Source organism: Diachasma alloeum, unplaced genomic scaffold (assembly GCF_001412515.2).
Source record: "Diachasma alloeum isolate Michigan unplaced genomic scaffold, Dall2.0 Dall_scaffold_00203, whole genome shotgun sequence".
NCBI lineage: Eukaryota > Metazoa > Arthropoda > Insecta > Hymenoptera > Braconidae > Diachasma > Diachasma alloeum.
In genome coordinates this window covers 789,140-806,872 of record NW_021680368.1, presented here as the reverse complement: position 1 = coordinate 806,872, position 17,733 = coordinate 789,140, and the positions used below count along the sequence as shown (strand labels likewise).

The window sequence follows — 17,733 nt, the reverse complement described above, 5'->3', positions numbered from 1 at the left end:
AACTTTACTGTGCGGGCACGGTAATTTTTCTCGTACATTTCTCTCCGTGTATAGTACAAGTGATGACGGACACTTGGAAGGAATTGTATTGCAATTTGCCGAATGTTCCTTGTACAATAAAAAAAGAACAATTATTTACATTTCACTGTATCCAAGTTATTTGCAATTTATTTTGGCCACATGCTATGGGACACCCAGTAGTATATTTCAGGGCGAGTGTCATGGGGTTCTTTACTCACCTCGCCTTCGGCTCGGACCCAACTCCACGTGAGTAAAAAACCCACCAGTCGTGAACGATATATTTTCATAGTGATTTTCACTTTTACAAATTTGGGGAAGGGCCAATACCAATCCCCGGACGAGGAAAAGTGAAGGTCAGTACGAAAAAATAATTGTTTGATTTGAATTTGAAAATCTCAAACATAAATAACTGTTCTGCTCGTAGGCAAAATCGGACAAAAGTAGCTAAAAAGAAATCTTATTCAATTTAATAAAATGAAATAAAGAATGAATTATACATGATACAAGAAAATGATGTGCAAAATAACCATTCGGGCGCATATTGCTAATTTATTAGCAAATATAACTATACTATATGCAATATAAGATCAATTTCCCACATGCACTGTTAGAAATTTCTTGAAATTTTCGTCACAGCGTCATCTAAATTTTCAATGTTGTGAATTTGAATTCAATTTCAAGTGAAAACGTTCACTAGATTTCTCATGCATCGTGAAAATTAAAGAAAATTGGGTTTTTCATGTCAAACGATCATTGATTTTTCAATGAGAGCTTGAATTTCCAAACTCATCGTGAAAATTGAACATCGCGTACAATTCAATTTTGAGTAGATTGAAAATTCAGAGAAGTTATTGTCTGAATTTTCAAAACTTTCAAGGTTTTTAAGTGCCATATGAATCTGAAAATCGAGAATTACTTGAATATTCAAGAAAGTAACTGATTCGTCAATGAAGAATTCTACAGAAATTTCATGTAACTTTGTCATTGTTAAAAATTTCAAGCGTTTTCACTTGAAATCTCAAGAGTAATTTTCTAACAATGTGTTTCATATTTTTTAAATATTCTCTAAAGGTTCAATATCGAGAGTCAAATTCAGACCTGCAATGATTACATAATAAAATTATTGTAAAATGTACGGAAACTAAGGGTCAAATTCGACTACAAAAGTAGAAAAGCATTTCCCCGGTGAAAAATTAGCCAAAGAACTTGGATATCCTTAAAAGACATGTGTCCAAATCGCATTTGACCGCTACGACATAGGAATCCCCACTGAATCCCTCAATTATTTCATTTATAGCCTGAATGTCCGCCGCATTGTTCACGAAAATCCTATCAGTAATATAAGTGAATCATTACCCAAGAATTATCGAGTTATATTTCGCGATTGCAATTTGAATATCCGTAAGCCGCCATGAATAAACTCATGGCCTACTATACGATGGGATATGCTATGAACCAATCAACTGATGCTGCAAAACTAATTCCGTCAAGAGATCTCTCTTCTATCCACTCCGTAATGGGATTCTGACATCGTACGAAACTATGCAATTATCCATAACGCATTCTATTCACATCACACTCTCGTTTACCTCCGTGTACCTCACAGACTAGCGTGAGGTTAGCACCCTCTGCGTACGCCACCAGCAACTTGCTCATGTCACGCCTCTTCGTATCGTAGATTATTGGTTTCGATGGTGGATCTGGAACAGAATAAAATAGAACGCATTATACACTTTGAATGCATAATTTTCAATTTATTGAACATAATTTGTGATGCGTTGGGATGATTTTTCAGAGGAATGAATTCGAATTCGCATTTGAAATTTGTATGCCACAATGGACGACCAATGAGGCATTAAGGCCTTTTTCCCTCAATTATTGCGACTTTTTTTAATTCAGTGGGAGAATCTGTTTTTGTGAAATTCGTGCTTGGAATAGTCCTTTTCCATTCACAGATTTTTGTGAAGGGCTACTCACAAGCGAATTGGGTGACACCACGATTACAAAATGTAATCATCACTTACCCAGAATTATGGGACTGATTACACTAATTACCATTGCCTATGTGATAACCGTGATTACCAAGAGCACAGAATGTGATTACATGATTACAAATGATTTCGTCGATTACATCCTGTGATGACCAAACATCTGTAATCTTTAAATCACAAAAAATGGCCTCTTATTAAATATGAATTGATGGAATAATCAATTATTAGAACCTGCAAAGAAATGAGAGAGGGGCGGGGATTAGAACAGAGGAATGCAGTCTCCATCACTCCATCTAAAAATTTGGGCACGTATAAGTGCTATCAGCAAAATAAATTTACTGAATATCTACCATTGATGGAGAATGAACCTTACCAACAGATAATTCAGAGATAATTCAGTCGTTGGTTCTCCAGCATAAGAAGAAATTTTAACTCTGTTGAATCATTTCTCTACGGACAAATGCTCTGTGCACAACGCATTGGCTATGCAAGGTTCTGAACCATAAACATCTGAGATTCCAAGAAACATTGATCCAGAGATCTCTGAGACTTACCGTTTGTAGAAATGATGCGCTCGAAAATTTAAAAACAAAATTCACGGTCTCACTAGAAGCAACTGCGAAAGATTACACTGATGACAAATGATTACCACTGGATTATCAAAACTTAATTACAAATATGGTAATCATGTGATTACAATAATTACATTGATTTCACTGGGATTACAATTGATTACATCAGCGAGTGACACCACGATTACGCCTACGAATAGCCCTTCGGATTTTGGTGTATAAAATGGCACTTTTCGTATCTTCTACGATAGTAAACGAAAGTGCCTTTTCGTTTACGAGATTCACTTTTCCTTTACAACAGCTGACGTTCTAGTTACAACTTGGGGTTCATTCCTATGTCACTGTTTAAAAGATGCCGTTGCCGTTACATTTTTGACCGATACGTGCGTAGCTGCACATATCGGTCTAATCATCTCAACTAAATTGTATACGCGTTAGAGTCCTCTGCTTTTAATTATTAATAATCTGAGTATTTTACGGGCTAAACGTGTATTCTGTTTTCATAATGAGGCCTAAAATTCAAGCTGTCCTTGAAGTATCAATGATAGCTCACCACGAAAAACTGAATTTTATTGAATTTTCAAGATGAATGGGAATTTACATGAATGATGTGATCATCAATTGAATTAAACCCCACAATATTGAGAATGCAATTGCAATCGTTACGGGAAAGTAACAAATTTCTAACAATGTAATAAACTTAACAGTTTCACTCAACTTCACCTGTTTTATTGAATTTATCCTGGCCATAATTTCAATAGAACCCTCAGAATTCAGCTCGTCAAAAGCTATAACCACAGTCTACAAACGATCCGGCCATTTCCTAAGAAATTATTTCATTGAAGATATAATGAAGTTGGACACAAAAAAAAAGTTTTGGCTTTGAGGAACATGTCACTGACATTCTGGATCATGTCACTGATGTTCAGGAATCCATCACCATTGATCAAACTGAACGTTGAGTACAATGACCCTGATTATCAGTGATTTTTATCACAGAAATTTGGTGAAAGATTCCCAAAAATTTGATTGATTGATTGAGATTTATTCACTGTACATTATGTTGTACAAAAATTTAGTAATGAAAAGTCATACAGCGGAGAAACTCGAGCAGATAACTAAAAACTAAAAGAGGCTGTAAATGGCATCAGTAATACAGTAGGAGATTACAAATACTATGTACTAATAGCTCACAACAAGAAAAAGAACGCAGAAAAATAGGGACAGGGAGCATGAAAGGAGGATTGAGGAACCAGAGGGAAATCATCGTAACAAGGAACTCTGGAGATGGATCCCTGACAATTAGTGATGATGTCATTGGAAATAAGTGATAATGTGACTAAAAAATCGATGATGATATCACTGAATTCCACAATCGCGAATATCTGATAATTGGGGATAATTTCCCACAAATTAGTGACGCGTCCCTGAAAATGAACATTTTTTTTCTGTGCACATTTTTTTAGCTCTCCGCTAGATCATCCAAGCAAGCCCCAAACAATATCCATCATTAAATAGATCTCAACACGCCGTACGAATCATTTTCATTCACGCAAGAATGACATTTCCATTTCTTCTCCTGCATCATCCAACCATCAAAGAGGTCCAAATGCCAGAGCGCACGGTTGCAAGAGAAAACAACTCGATAAGGGTTGACAGAGTGACGGGGAAAAATATTTTTCATATAACGTATAACCCATGCAACGATATTTGTACATGTGTCTATCCACATACATCGGCGGGAAAATTGTGTCCCTGGAGCAAGACTGGTGGCAATAAACTGTTCGCGCACACAGCATGACTTCCTCTCGTCTATATGTGAACAGAACAACACCTGTACTGTCCCTGTACCAGTGAATATCCTTACGTGCTATATAAACGTGACTCGGTGAGGTGGGAGCCAGGGGTTACGTGTGCCTCTTGGATAACAGAATGGCGAAGGGATGACGAGGACGGGAAATCCATAAGTTCTTTCAGCCTCACGCCTCAGCAAACTAGCGTTTTTTTGTGACGAGGAAAAAAAATGTGAAACATACGTATACAAAACAGGGAAACTTTAATATCCGTCACATGTATTTCTACAAATCATTTTGCACACTGGCTCGTGCCTTGCGATAATTCCAAGAGGATTTCTGATGTCTGCATGCTTCGTAAGATCTCACGCGGCCAATTCAGTTGGGTCACGATACGAGCGAAACACGCAACGAAAATTCATCAAGAGTACCAGCAACTTCTTACATGATTATTTATTAAACTGTGGGAAAGTGTATTGCTAGGAAAATTTCGTGCTGTCTGCAAAATCTTGGTATCCATTTGTTACTGGCATCCTGGTAGGAGTCTGGGGAGGCACTCCAACATAAGGTTTCAGGGGCGACTCTAGGATGTCATACTGGTATTCTATCGTCGTTAGGATCTAATTTATCGTCGTCGATCGTCGATAGATCTTGATATGATGGGTTAGAGATAGTTCTGTCATTTATCTAACAAAATCACATTACCCTTGGCCAGGTCTCCAAAGGCCGCATTTGAATTTCCAATGATATTATGCGAGTAGTTCATACGATACCAAAACAAGCAGGAGTTTGAGCCTCTCCGACAGAAGGTATGTGACCGTTACTGTTTTCATTAGTTGTCTTTTTTTGTTTCATTTCTGCCAATTTCATTAGTAGTAAGCTTCCAAATGGATCCGTAGCAATTCCCTGTGACAGGCATACAACCGCAACCACATTCTACAGGGTGTCTACAGGGTGATGTTGAACTTTTTGATGAAAACTGATTTATACACAAGGTTAAATATCTCCAAAACCACTTTGCCCGAAAATTTAAAAATTGAAAAAAAAATGTATTTGAGGTTCTGTTCATATTAAATGAATATTTTTTTGCTATTAATGAATCTTTATTTGATCCAAAATCAATTCTTTATTAATACCCAATAAACTGTTGGCTTATATCAATGAAAATTCTTCATTTTAACTGAATGAATTTTTCCTTTGAACTGAACAAATATTTATATGATACTAATAATTTATTATCGTGTTGTGGTGGTCATAAACTTGAAAGAGATTGATCGAAAAACATGCAATAATTATTAGGGGCTATACATATATCACTGAGAAATTTCTGTTCCATAGTTTCACTATCAGGGAGACGATAGTGAAAGAAGGTTGTGTGTATTGGAGTGAAAGGTGTAATAAAAAATTGGATCAGAATGATTCTAGAGCTCAAATCCTTCAGATTTTACATTTCCTGGATGAGGTTTATACGATCTTTTTCCACATAGCCCACGAATATTGTTGAAAGGGTCACGAGGGTCACCCCGGTCAAAATAAGGGTCATTCGAGTTATAATGAGGCTCAGATTAAGGATCCAAGTGAGGATCACAAGGACCATATTAAGGATCGCAAAGGTTAGATTATGGGTCCAAATAAGGGCTATGGGGGTCAGAAATTAAGGGTTATAAGGGTCAAAATAAGGGTCTCAATATCTCGCTATATTGTAAAAATCCAATTCGGCTTTTGGTCACGAAAAGTTGGTGCTCGAAATTAAGAATCCAAAATTAAAAAGGGTCAGACATGAAGAGTCAAAAGGGTTACGAGGGTCAAATTATGGGTCACAAGGGTCAGAATAAGGATCATGAGGATCACATGGGGGTTGGCGAGCGAAGTGAGCAGGCGGCGTAGCCCCCTAGTATTTGAAATAAATAAATTGTTTATGTAATGTAATAAAGTCCTTTTTCTTGAAACAAGCTTACTTGAAACAAGTTCATTCATTTGTAACAAAAATATTCTTGAAATAAGTAAAAAATTTTAAATAAAAATTTTCATTTGATTCAAAACAATCATTTTTCTCGGTGTACTCTCTTGATTACCTCAGTAATGAAAACTCGGAGGGTTCAGAAATAATTCGTCTTTTCGCTTGGGATGAAGGAAGGGAAGGAGTCACATGAAAAATCTACTGTGTGTGAGGAAACCCCGAGAGACTCAAAGGTATAAAATATACAATGTGTCGGTTTTTTTTCCGTCGAGGTATACCTATACGTGACTTTGTTTGATTCCCAGTGTAGCACCGTGACCTCATCCGCTATTTATATCGTTCCTCCTCTTGCGGATGGGTTTCTTCACCGGCGGTTCAGCATTTTCGTCACTTCCGGGGGATGAAATGAAACTTATTGGATTTAATTTTTTATCGTCGATCAGATGGGGGATTGTTTTTAAGAAAATTGTTTTGATGGGAAAATTCAATTATAAAGGAGTCGTCGCTTCTTTATAATTTTATTTGCCTTCTTCTTATCTATACGTGTATAGTCCAACAGATGCACTTAGAAAAATGATGGTGATTGGCAACGTTAAAAAGCTGCTTATTGGCAATTTTATTATAAATCAAATACAAATTATAAATCGTTTTTATAATTTTTATTTGAAACTGCTCGGAATCGAATGCTCAAAATTGTGATCTAAAGCTAAAGTGGGCTTTCGATTTTTAATTTATTAAAGTCACTTTAGATTCGCATATCTCGAAAGCTCTTGAGCAGTTATTGCGACATGCTACGGGAAAAATGCGTGGAATTTCATAACGAATCGAATGGTTTTTGATTTATTTCACTGAGGGAAATAGTTATCGAGATATCAATATGTGTTTATCGGAGCGCGCTGCAACGTGTATTTCTGTCTCACGCAGAGATTTCTGCAGTTGTGTCTCTGTCGCTCATATGGCTAGCACGTGTTCGGTCTACTCTCTTGATCAGAGGAGCAGAGAGGCCAACGTTCAAGTTCTAACTCTTTGAACAGGCTCATAAAGTGCTTCTTGCTAAAGAAGTCACCTCAGTCGTATACCCCCACTTTACCCAAATCCCCACTTATGCTAGTGCTCCCCACTAGTGCTCCCTGTGAATTTCATCAATTAGTTGTTGAAAAAAAGTAATTTCCAACCAGTTGGTGAAATTTATCAATTACACGGAGAGAAATTTTTGATAAAAATTACCCTACCGTTCTATAAAAGTGTATCATGAGTCATCGGTTCCTCATTTCTATCCCGAAATTTAGTAAAAATTAATATATGATGATCAAATTTTATTCTACGTTAGAGAAATTTTATTCTGATCAAAATGAACATTACCGCGCCGGTAGAGTAAAAATTACTGTACTGGTATGGTATAATTTACCAACCGTTCTAGAATTTTCATTATTATCTACATAAAAATTATTGGACTGGAAGGGTAAAATTTATTATGCGTCAGGATAAAATTTCTCTAACGTAGAATAAAATTTGATCATATATCAATTTTTACTAAATTTCGGGATAGAAATGAGAAAACGATGACTCATGATACATTTTTATATAACGGTAGGATAATTTTTATCAAAAATTTCTCTCCGTGTAGTTCTTCTTTAATGTAAAAAATGAATGCCGTAAGAAGGACGGCGCAGATCAATATGTACCAGAAATTTGAAATGAAGAAATGGCTATGAGCCGGATAGCTCAGTTGGGAGAGCACCCGATGTAGAGAGCTGATAGCTCGAGAACAAATACATAAAATAAATAATCCAAATACTAATTATATAAGATACAGAAATATGAGACACAATTACAGACCTCCATAAATATTAACATTCACAAAATTTTAGTTAAAAATNTTTCGAGTTCAAACCCCGGTCTGAACTATCAATTTTTTTCAATATGAAATTTTCTAGTTATTCATATTGAGAACAATCCCGGTTCCCCTCCTACCTCATCGAAATCCCATCTAATCATTTCCTATGACATCACAAAGATGTGAAACGCTATATAAATTCCCTTCTTTAATATTCCATGGAAACATCAAATTCGAAATCGAAACCCCAATGTAGCTCTAGATCTTATTTTTAAGCATTTCAATAACTAGTTGGTGTAGTTTACCAATTAGTTGTTGAAATTCATCAAGTAGTTGTTGAAATTCACCAACTGGTTTGTAATAAATTTTTTTCAACAACTAGTTGGTGAATTTTCACAACTAGATGTTGAAATTTACTAAATCATTTTCTCCGTGTATAGTAGAGTTCCCTTTATTTTCCCGGCTCGGGACATGTCCTCGAGTGAATTTCATGTGAAATCCGAATAATGGAATTTCTCCCACTCCGTCACTGAGGGGCGCATTGGAGAGGAAAGGTGGGTAGAGAGTAGCGAGAATCGTAGTAGTGGAAGAGAAGGGACATAACCTAAGACTCTGTTTCCATGCAGTAACCATCCCGTTACCGAGACATTGCGCAATTCAACGCGCGTGATGTCGAAAACAAGAATGCAGAATGCATGAGTAGTGGGAGAACTTTTTTGAGGGAGGACAAGCCCAGAGGGGGAGAGAAGACAAATAATGGAAGCGGAAAATAAAGGGAACTCTACTGTAGAGGAGAACACGACCCATGGGAACCCAATAAAGGGGGGGGGGGAGATGATGAGAAGAGAAAAAGAGCTGTTTTGGGTGTTAAACCGAATAGTATACATCGGTAATATCGAGAGAATAATCTTACTGTATGAAATCTCAAATGTCCGTTTCTCCGAAAATTCAGGGAAGGTTCTACACTGAGAGAGAAATCTGAAGTTCGATTTACAATAAGAAAATAGTTGAGGCATTTTGGTGAACGATACGATTTTTTTTGTATGCGGCACATAACAATATAGTAACTTCACAAGCGTAATGTTTGCAAATCAAAATGCAGTTAAACTAACCAAAGTTCAAAAGTAATTATGACAAATCTATCGTGAGGAGAACTATAAAATAATTGCAATGACTGCATTCCATTGTAGTAATTACTTCTCCGGCCATAGTTACCGTAACTCATGAAAAATTGTTGAAGTCAGAAGAATTATATTTTTCTCTCAGTGTATAAAGTTCAAGAAAGTTCCAGAACGGTACAGAATGCTCTGGAAAGATCGCCAATCGTCTGGAAAACTCTACAATTTTCGGATACAGAATGTTCCACAGAACTCTGAAATGTTGTAGTAATCTGCAGGATTTACGCGCTTAATTCAGAAGCTAACGCTTCGGAAAATCATGGAAGGTTCTAGAAAGTTATTAAAAGAACTCTCGACCGATATAGCAGTTTTCTGCGACGGAATTTTTACATTAATTTTCCGTGATTTGATTAGAAAATAACTGTAAAAATTTATAAAAACTTCTCGATTGATTTTTTAAAAATTATAGCATCCAAGCCTTTTGGTTTATTCGGCTTAGAAAAAATTGACATCATATTCTGGTAGAAAACAAATTTTTCTTACATCGTATTCAGGTTAATACAGTATCATATAGTACATTCCTCGTTTTTAGATAATTTACTTGAGTCTTAAATACTTGTTCTCGATTGATTTGAAAGCTGACCCACGAGACCCTTCCATCATGGAGCACTCTCTAGGTGCTCCGTCAATATTCCGGAATATTCTAGACTTTTCTGGTATTTATCGCCTGAATTTCGATTTTCAACTGAAAAAAATTGGACCGCCGTAAGGCGGGCCACCAAACGCACTAGTGAAATAAAAAAATTGAATTATAGACGGGGCCATTAGTCGGAGAGACATCGGTAAGGTGATTATTTCTGAATTGAGATGCCAAAAACTCTTCAATAAAAACCTGTCTTTGGCATTATGGCGATTGAGAGATTGCTATTGAAACTTTTCTGGCGTAAATCTTCATACCTTAGTAATAGAATTATACCATGAATGAGATAATTGTATTCCCCCAATATTTTCCGCCATAAATTCTTTATAAACTCAGTTCCTCCCTTCTCATCTTTCCACCAATGATACTCCAATGATAATCCAATGAAATTATATAAATCTCAAATATCCTCGATCCCATGATAAAACCCTACTATCGTGGTCAGACGCCACAAATCATTCTCTCCAACCTGCCTGGATACTTTTACCCCACGTGGAAAACGTGACTGGGAGTGAGCTTCGAGGCATTTTCCAACTGCGTATACTTTTCTCTTATTTTACACCATCGCCTTCCAACACTATCAGTACATGTATTGTTTCCGTACGTCAAGGTGGAATTTCAATATTCTCACTGGGTTTTAGCTCTCCGACGCTTTTACAATACCCAACGAAATGACTTTGCAACCGCGCCCCACACGTTTTCAGCGAGGGGGCCAGGGTCCGTCTATCTGCTGAATTATCTCCTGCCTCGATAACTGTCGAGCGCCTTTTCCCCTCAGATCACTCGTCCCGGTGCTGGAAACCGCCAGTTACCCCGAGGACATCGCTTGCATTTAATGGTATCTTTTGATTCTTCATAGGAAAAAAATATTCCAGTTTTCAGAACTAAGGTACTGATTTCAAGAAACTCGTGATTCTAGAAGACATGGTACTGAGAATAAGAAAGTGACAATTTAGTTTCACACGGAGAGAAATATTCAATAAAAATTGCGTATCTTTTCCGTAATTCCGGAGAGAAATGTAGTTGTAGGAAATTTTACGGAACAGTCACAGAATTTGTCCGGAGCGATCCGTAATTTTTACCTGAATCCCCTGTGAAAAATTACTATACCGTCACCTAAATATTTTGAGTCGATTCCGTACCAGTGAGCGAACTGTGAGTTCCGTAATTTTTACTGAACATTTCTCTCCGTGCAGTAGAAAATTCTCTAAAATTTAATACCAAGAAAGTATTAATTGTCATGGCAATAAATTTTCAAATTGAGAATTTTTGGGTTTTTCACGTAAAAATTGTTGGGTTCTTAAATGAAGAGTAGTCGTTTTCTTAAATTAAAAATCGTTAGTGGAAATCAAATATTACAAGGGGGCAATTAACGGAGATGAGTTCATTTTTAAATCCCAAGACTGAATTCCCGAACCAAAATTGCCTCAAAATGAGGGGAAATGTGCCTTAAGGTATTTAGGGCGGGATATTTACGGAGGGGAATCTATTGTACTCTCGCAGAAAACCAATCGCTGAACAAAAATAAACAACACTGGACATCACAAATTACAGTCTAGTCTATTTCGACACTAGACTGTGAGGAACTTTTCTGGCGAATATGGACTCACCTTCAGCTCATCCTGTAATCATAGGAGGCAGAAAAGTTCTTTATGGCCGTGTATCGAAAGACGTTCAATATTCGCCTCGCGTCCCCGAATCACGGCTCACGGACTGAGTGACGAAAACTTTTTTTTAGGTGGTGGTTTACCAACTGGCAGTCAAAGAGTTCATGAAAATAATTGGAAACGCTAATCTAAAAACTATTTTTGTATAAAATTGTCTCACGCCCGGATGAATTATCGGTACACTGAGAGAAATATCGTCGTAATATCACAAAACTAATTTCTTGCGCGAAATATCTCATCTCTTGAGGATAAATTTCTTGGGATAAAAATTTCGTATTATGTGTCAGACAATATCAGATTTCGGTGAAGTGTTCATGACTTGAATATGAACATTTCACGATAAAATGAGAATTTCTTGCCACAAGAAATCTTTTTTTTTGTGTCAGAAGATGAGAAAATGACTAAAAACATTAAAAGCTTCGATTTAGTCAATCATGAATCAGAGGCTTTCATATTGAATGAATACAGAGTTTATGCAGAGGGAAACCTCCAGATATTAAAAAAGTATAGCCGTCGCTTACGCTCAATCGCGTTGAGTTCGAAGGGAGGCAATATCTTCTTTCCTTCTGTCAAACCGTTCTTGTCTTCGGAATAAAGGAATATTATCTCATTTCGAAAAAAACAGCCTTCGCCCGAAGAGCATCGATTTCTTATCTGAAACCTACCATAAAATGATCAAATATGTATGCGATGTTTTTCGCTCAAGGAATGATTTTTGTGATATTATGTCGATTTGGTCAATATACACTTGGAGGTATATTTTTTTAAAATTAACTTATTTTTGATTTATAAGTAGTTTATTAATGATTTTATATACTGAATCAATGTGTTTTTACGGGAAAAGTTATTAACGGGAAAAATATTGGAAAAAGTCGCTCTCACAAACTCGAATTTATACAAGTATTACGAGATGTGTAATTGTCCTTTATCATGAGCTAGGTTACACAATATAAATTCCATTGTTATGAGTCATCCTCCTTTATCGGTAGGTGCTCATATAGATGTACGAGACAGTTCCCAATGCTCCGCCTCACCTTCTTGAGGTATAGATTCTTAAAGAATTCAAATTGACGGTATACATTCAGAATTTCCATTTTTTTTACAGAGTAATCAGGTATTTAACTAACCCCACTAGCTCTTAGCGTAACCCAGGATTTACGACGAGAACGTTGCTGATGTAAAATCCCAAAAAAGAAATTTAAAAAATACGAAAATGAAATTTGACTCTACACTTAGGTGATAAATTGTTCGGTATAAATGTGGAAAAAAGGAAATGCTTTCAAAATTTGAATTTATATTTGTGCCCTCCAACTGTATATTGCCGTCGACTTTTCTCTTAGTATAGAGATGCATGTATGTGATCATAGTTATTGAAAATAAAACTACTCGAAAAATGACCCGCATGGAATTATAATATACCATCAAAATATGGAAAGTAAAGGATGGAAAAAAATAATACGAGAAGCTCATCGTAAATGTTGGTATTAAGGTCAACCTGTGCACCAGCACTTTGCTACGCTCCAGCCGCCATTGTATCAGATTATGCTGGTAAGTCTTGCATGAAAATACATAGCTGTATCAGGGAGTAGTGCACTGGAGAGTTTTAACATTAATGGTGATTTTTTTAATCGATGTAATGCTTTTTGATGAAATTTTAATTAATCAAAATTATTAATGAGGGATTCACGGTAACCCCGGAATCAAGAGGCTTAGCGGTATTTACCGAATGACCTCCCTCGTAGGAAGTGGGCTTATGAACGAGGTTTTTTAAAAAATTTTTTATATGTTTCATGTTCAATTTTGATATTTGATTTTAATCGTGGGGATCCTATCATTCCCTACGATTAAAATCAAACATAGTTGGACTTTTTCATTCCATCATTCCATGTTCGAGTTTACCAGTGACCACACAGGTCAACACCAAATTGTTTATTATTATTTACTATCAATTATTTGTACTGAATCATGATCTGCGCATCTGTAATTGAAATACAATGAAATTGAACATTGGAAAAATTGCTTCTACGAAGGTAAAAATTGACAATGGAAACAAGGCTCATCAAGCCCTGAACCAAGGCTCGAAAATTTTCAATCAGAGCTACAGTGATTTTGCCGGAATTATATCTTGAATATATCCGCCTTGTATGCCAGGTATATGCTAGGTATACCCGGTGGCATATATGATGAAATATTGCATTTTTTGCCGGAAAGTATACCACATATAAGCGGATATAAATGACATATATTTCTGTATATATATTTTTCCATGTGGGTGCACTGAGAAAAAAAATTATTTCTGCCAAATATTCGTTTACTTGAGAGAAGCATTTATTTTTTAAAATCGTATTTCTCCTATTGAGTCATTCCCGGACGAGTTTGATTAGGATTCAATTATGGCAATCATGTTGCTCTAGAGGATGACTATGTTGCATTTAACCTTGGATGAACTCCTCGAATGATTAATCATTTTTCCTAAATTTTTTATTTTCTAGAGGGAAGAATTTCGATTCATTTTTTAATGTTGATAATTATTGAGGGAGTGCACTCAAGGTCATAATTAACATGCTCATCTTCTGGAGCACTATAATTGTCATAATTGACACCTAAAGAGGATTGCCTGAGAATGACTGGGCTGGAGAAATCCGGCATTGAAAAAATGAATACTTCTCTCAAGGAAATGGATATTTGGCAAAATTTTTTTTTTTCTCAGTGTGAATCAGCCCTCATTCAGCTCCAAAATGATAATCTGAATTAAGACTCAATTTCTAAGGCTCGAACAATACTTGCTGCCAAGGTCTGATCCAAACCTTGAATTAAGAAATATTAAAGGCTCAATTGCGCTTTTTTATAACTCATTATATTATTAGTCATTTCTTTGAACGATTTCTGATTCTTTTATCAGCCATTTCGTCGATTCCAAAAATTCCATAAAAACGACTGGAGTAGGACCGCTAGTAACGGTCGATATCCCGATAAGCGTTAATTGTGATGATTGATTAATTACCAATCGATTAAAAAAAATTATTATCATTATTATTGTTTACCAATCATTTGTACTGAATCATTATCCGCACAAATTGAACATTCAAAAAATTGCTCCTACTCGGGAGTATTCCATCCGGGGTCCTGATCGGTAGTCCAGCGCGTTTCATTAGGCCATCTGAAACTTCTTACGACAAGATGTTTTTTTCGAGTATAAAAATATAACGTGTTGTTCTTTTGTTTATTAATGAAAAAAATTATTACAAATTGAATAAAACAATAGATCCGATGTATTAATGATTTCAAAATCGATTAGTCAATTAATGATAGATAAAGACAGTTATAATTATGCAAACTCGTGCTAAAAGGGCTGCTATAAACCTGGTTTGGGTTTAGCTTGCATGATGTGACAGATATTTATGACTATCTTTGTACAAGGGATAGCAACGTTTTCACCATCATTAATTGGTGATCCTTATTCCAAGAATTACGGGAATGAATTGGATGGTGGCAAAACTCATAAATGTCACTCCTTCCGTAGAAATTACCTTTCATTTCAATAAGATTTTCGGAATTGAAGGATAGATTATGTCCCCTATTATAATATTCATTTACAATCTCGCAGGTTTTCCCCAATATCCGTGAAAATTCTCAGACAATTTTTCCCGAATTTTTTTCTGGCTGTAATTTTCACATTTGCCATCAGACAAAATCAATCAAACAATGATCCATTGTGTAAATTTCCCGAAAATCCTCATATTTTGGAAATGTTTATCACCAAATATCCCATTGTTTGACGCTCATAACCAAAATAATTACCCACGTAGAATAATAATCCAACCGATAGAAGAGTACACAGGATATCGCACCAGTGTGAGTATAATCGATGGACAGTAATCGAGGTTCATCGGCCAATGAAAAGCACTCTAAACCGTGTCTCTCAGCGACAACGTGTAAACCGATGGTGCTTGCAATGGGAACTGTACTATCCAGGGATATAAGGCTTGCCGAACCGGGGAAAATATATTGCTAATAGGACTGCAACACGGCCCGTTAGCTGAGAGTAATGCCTTACCACATCGACACACATTGAGTGCCCCCTCCCTCACCACCGTATACTACTCGTTTAACTGAGTTTGCGAGTGTACAAACTTGCATGAATGTGAAACCGATCACCCGCACTCTTCCTAAATACTCGAACTTTAATTTATCAACTTTTTCGAGGGAGATTAACTCTGGTTCTATTGTTCGCGCCATAGTTTATGGTTTTTATTGGATTTCGAGGGAGTCTCGGGAAATAAACGACAGAGAATAATTAATTTAAGCATCATATTGTATTGATTAGATGGTGCTTTGTTGAATCGATATGTCTGGAAGAAAAAACATGATTGATATTTTTTCCAATTATGAGGAAATTTTCAGGGGTCACCATTTTTGCTTCCGAATGGAAGCTGTGTATACGACCAATTTTTCGATTTGCTAATTTGGATTGTAAGTAGTCTAGAATATGATGAAACATGAAAAAATGAGGGTTTACATATATTGGCTAAAAACGATGATCAAGCGGAATATACACGGAGAGAAATTTTTGATAAAAATTATCCTACCGTTCTAGAAAAGTGTATCATGAGTCATCGTTTCCTCATTTCTATCCTGAAATTTAATAAAAATTAATATATGATGGTCAAATTATATTCTACGTTAGAGAAATTTTATTCTGATAAAAATAAAAATTACTGTGCCAGCAGAGTAAAAGTTACTGTACCGGTAGGGTACAATTTACCAACCGTTCTAGAATTTTCGTTGTTATCTACATAAAAATTATTGGACTGGAAGGGTAAAATTTGTTATGCGTCAAGATAAAATTTCTCAAACGTAGAATAAAATTTGATCATCATATATTAATTTTTACTAAATTTCGGGATAGAAATGAGGAAACGATGACTCATGATACACTTTTACAGAACGGTAGGATAATTTTTATCAAAAATTTCTCTCCGTGTATGGCTCATATTTTTTTTATTGATGCTTTAGAAATCCGTATAGAATTCATTAGCTTATAGAAATTACATAATGGTAACAATACTAGATGTTAATTACAGTGTATTTTTATAAATTAAAATTAGATTTTCAAATTGCATCCTTTCAGAAATTCATCTATACCTTTTATCACGGGTAACTTCAATGATTGTATAATAGTATACAATTTATGTGAGTCGGAAGTTAAATATGTTTTTGTATTTTTTGCAACACTTTTGCTCTATAGTTTTGATACTTGGGGTAATCTCACACAATGTAGTTGAAATCTTCTTCTGTATAACCACAAGAGCATTTTGGATCATTTACAATGTTTATGCGATGGAGAGAACTTGCTGTATTAGTGTGATTAGAACGAGCCCTATTGGCCCAGATAATCGTATCTGTAGGTAGTTTTCTGAAGCTAATGTGGCTCATATATAAACGCTCATTGCCTGATACCCATTTTTTAAAACTTTACGCATCCTCCAATTGAGTATAAAATATACTTGAATCAAGTATATTTTATTCTTAACTCACTTTATTCTCGTATAAAATATCCTCAATTCAGGTAACTTAAAAAAAATGAATATAGTAAGTTGAAATTTACTATGATCTTACGATATACTCTCACAATATTGAAGGTTGGTATTTTCGATAGACGCCATTGGCCGAGCAGTTTCGGAGATATTTAACCTTTTGTATAGATCTATTTCATTAAAAAATTAAATATCTTCCTGTAGACACCCTGCAGCATGTGATTACGATTGTAGGCCTGAAGCATATTACAAAATTGTATTTATGCCACTCATGCCTGAAACCGGCTGGATTACACACTCGACGCTTCGCGTCTCGTGTCTAATTCAGCCGGTTTCAGGCTTCGTGACATAAAATTTTGTTCAGTACTTGTGGGGAAATTTCGTCCTTAACGTGTGTGGTTACATCACTCGCCTTCGGCTCATGCTGTAAACCCCACACACGTTAAAGATGAAATTGCCCCACACGTGCTGAAATATACTATTATATGATACGTGCGTGTAACCGCATGGGTTTCAGTTGACTATAGTCAACTGGAA

The 17,733-nt window shown here is 35.9% G+C and overlaps 1 protein-coding gene across 2 annotated transcripts in view; it reads right to left on the bottom strand.

Annotated features, from left to right (window-relative positions):
• Positions 1-17,733, bottom strand: part of LOC107036046 (hemicentin-1) — a 276,704-nt gene that overhangs the window by 137,208 nt on the left and 121,763 nt on the right. For both annotated transcript variants that reach the window (XM_015253766.1, XM_015253767.1), the window contains exon 5: positions 1,611-1,721. In XM_015253766.1, coding sequence (XP_015109252.1) covers positions 1,611-1,721 — 111 coding nt within the window. The remainder of the gene's footprint in view (positions 1-1,610; positions 1,722-17,733) is intronic.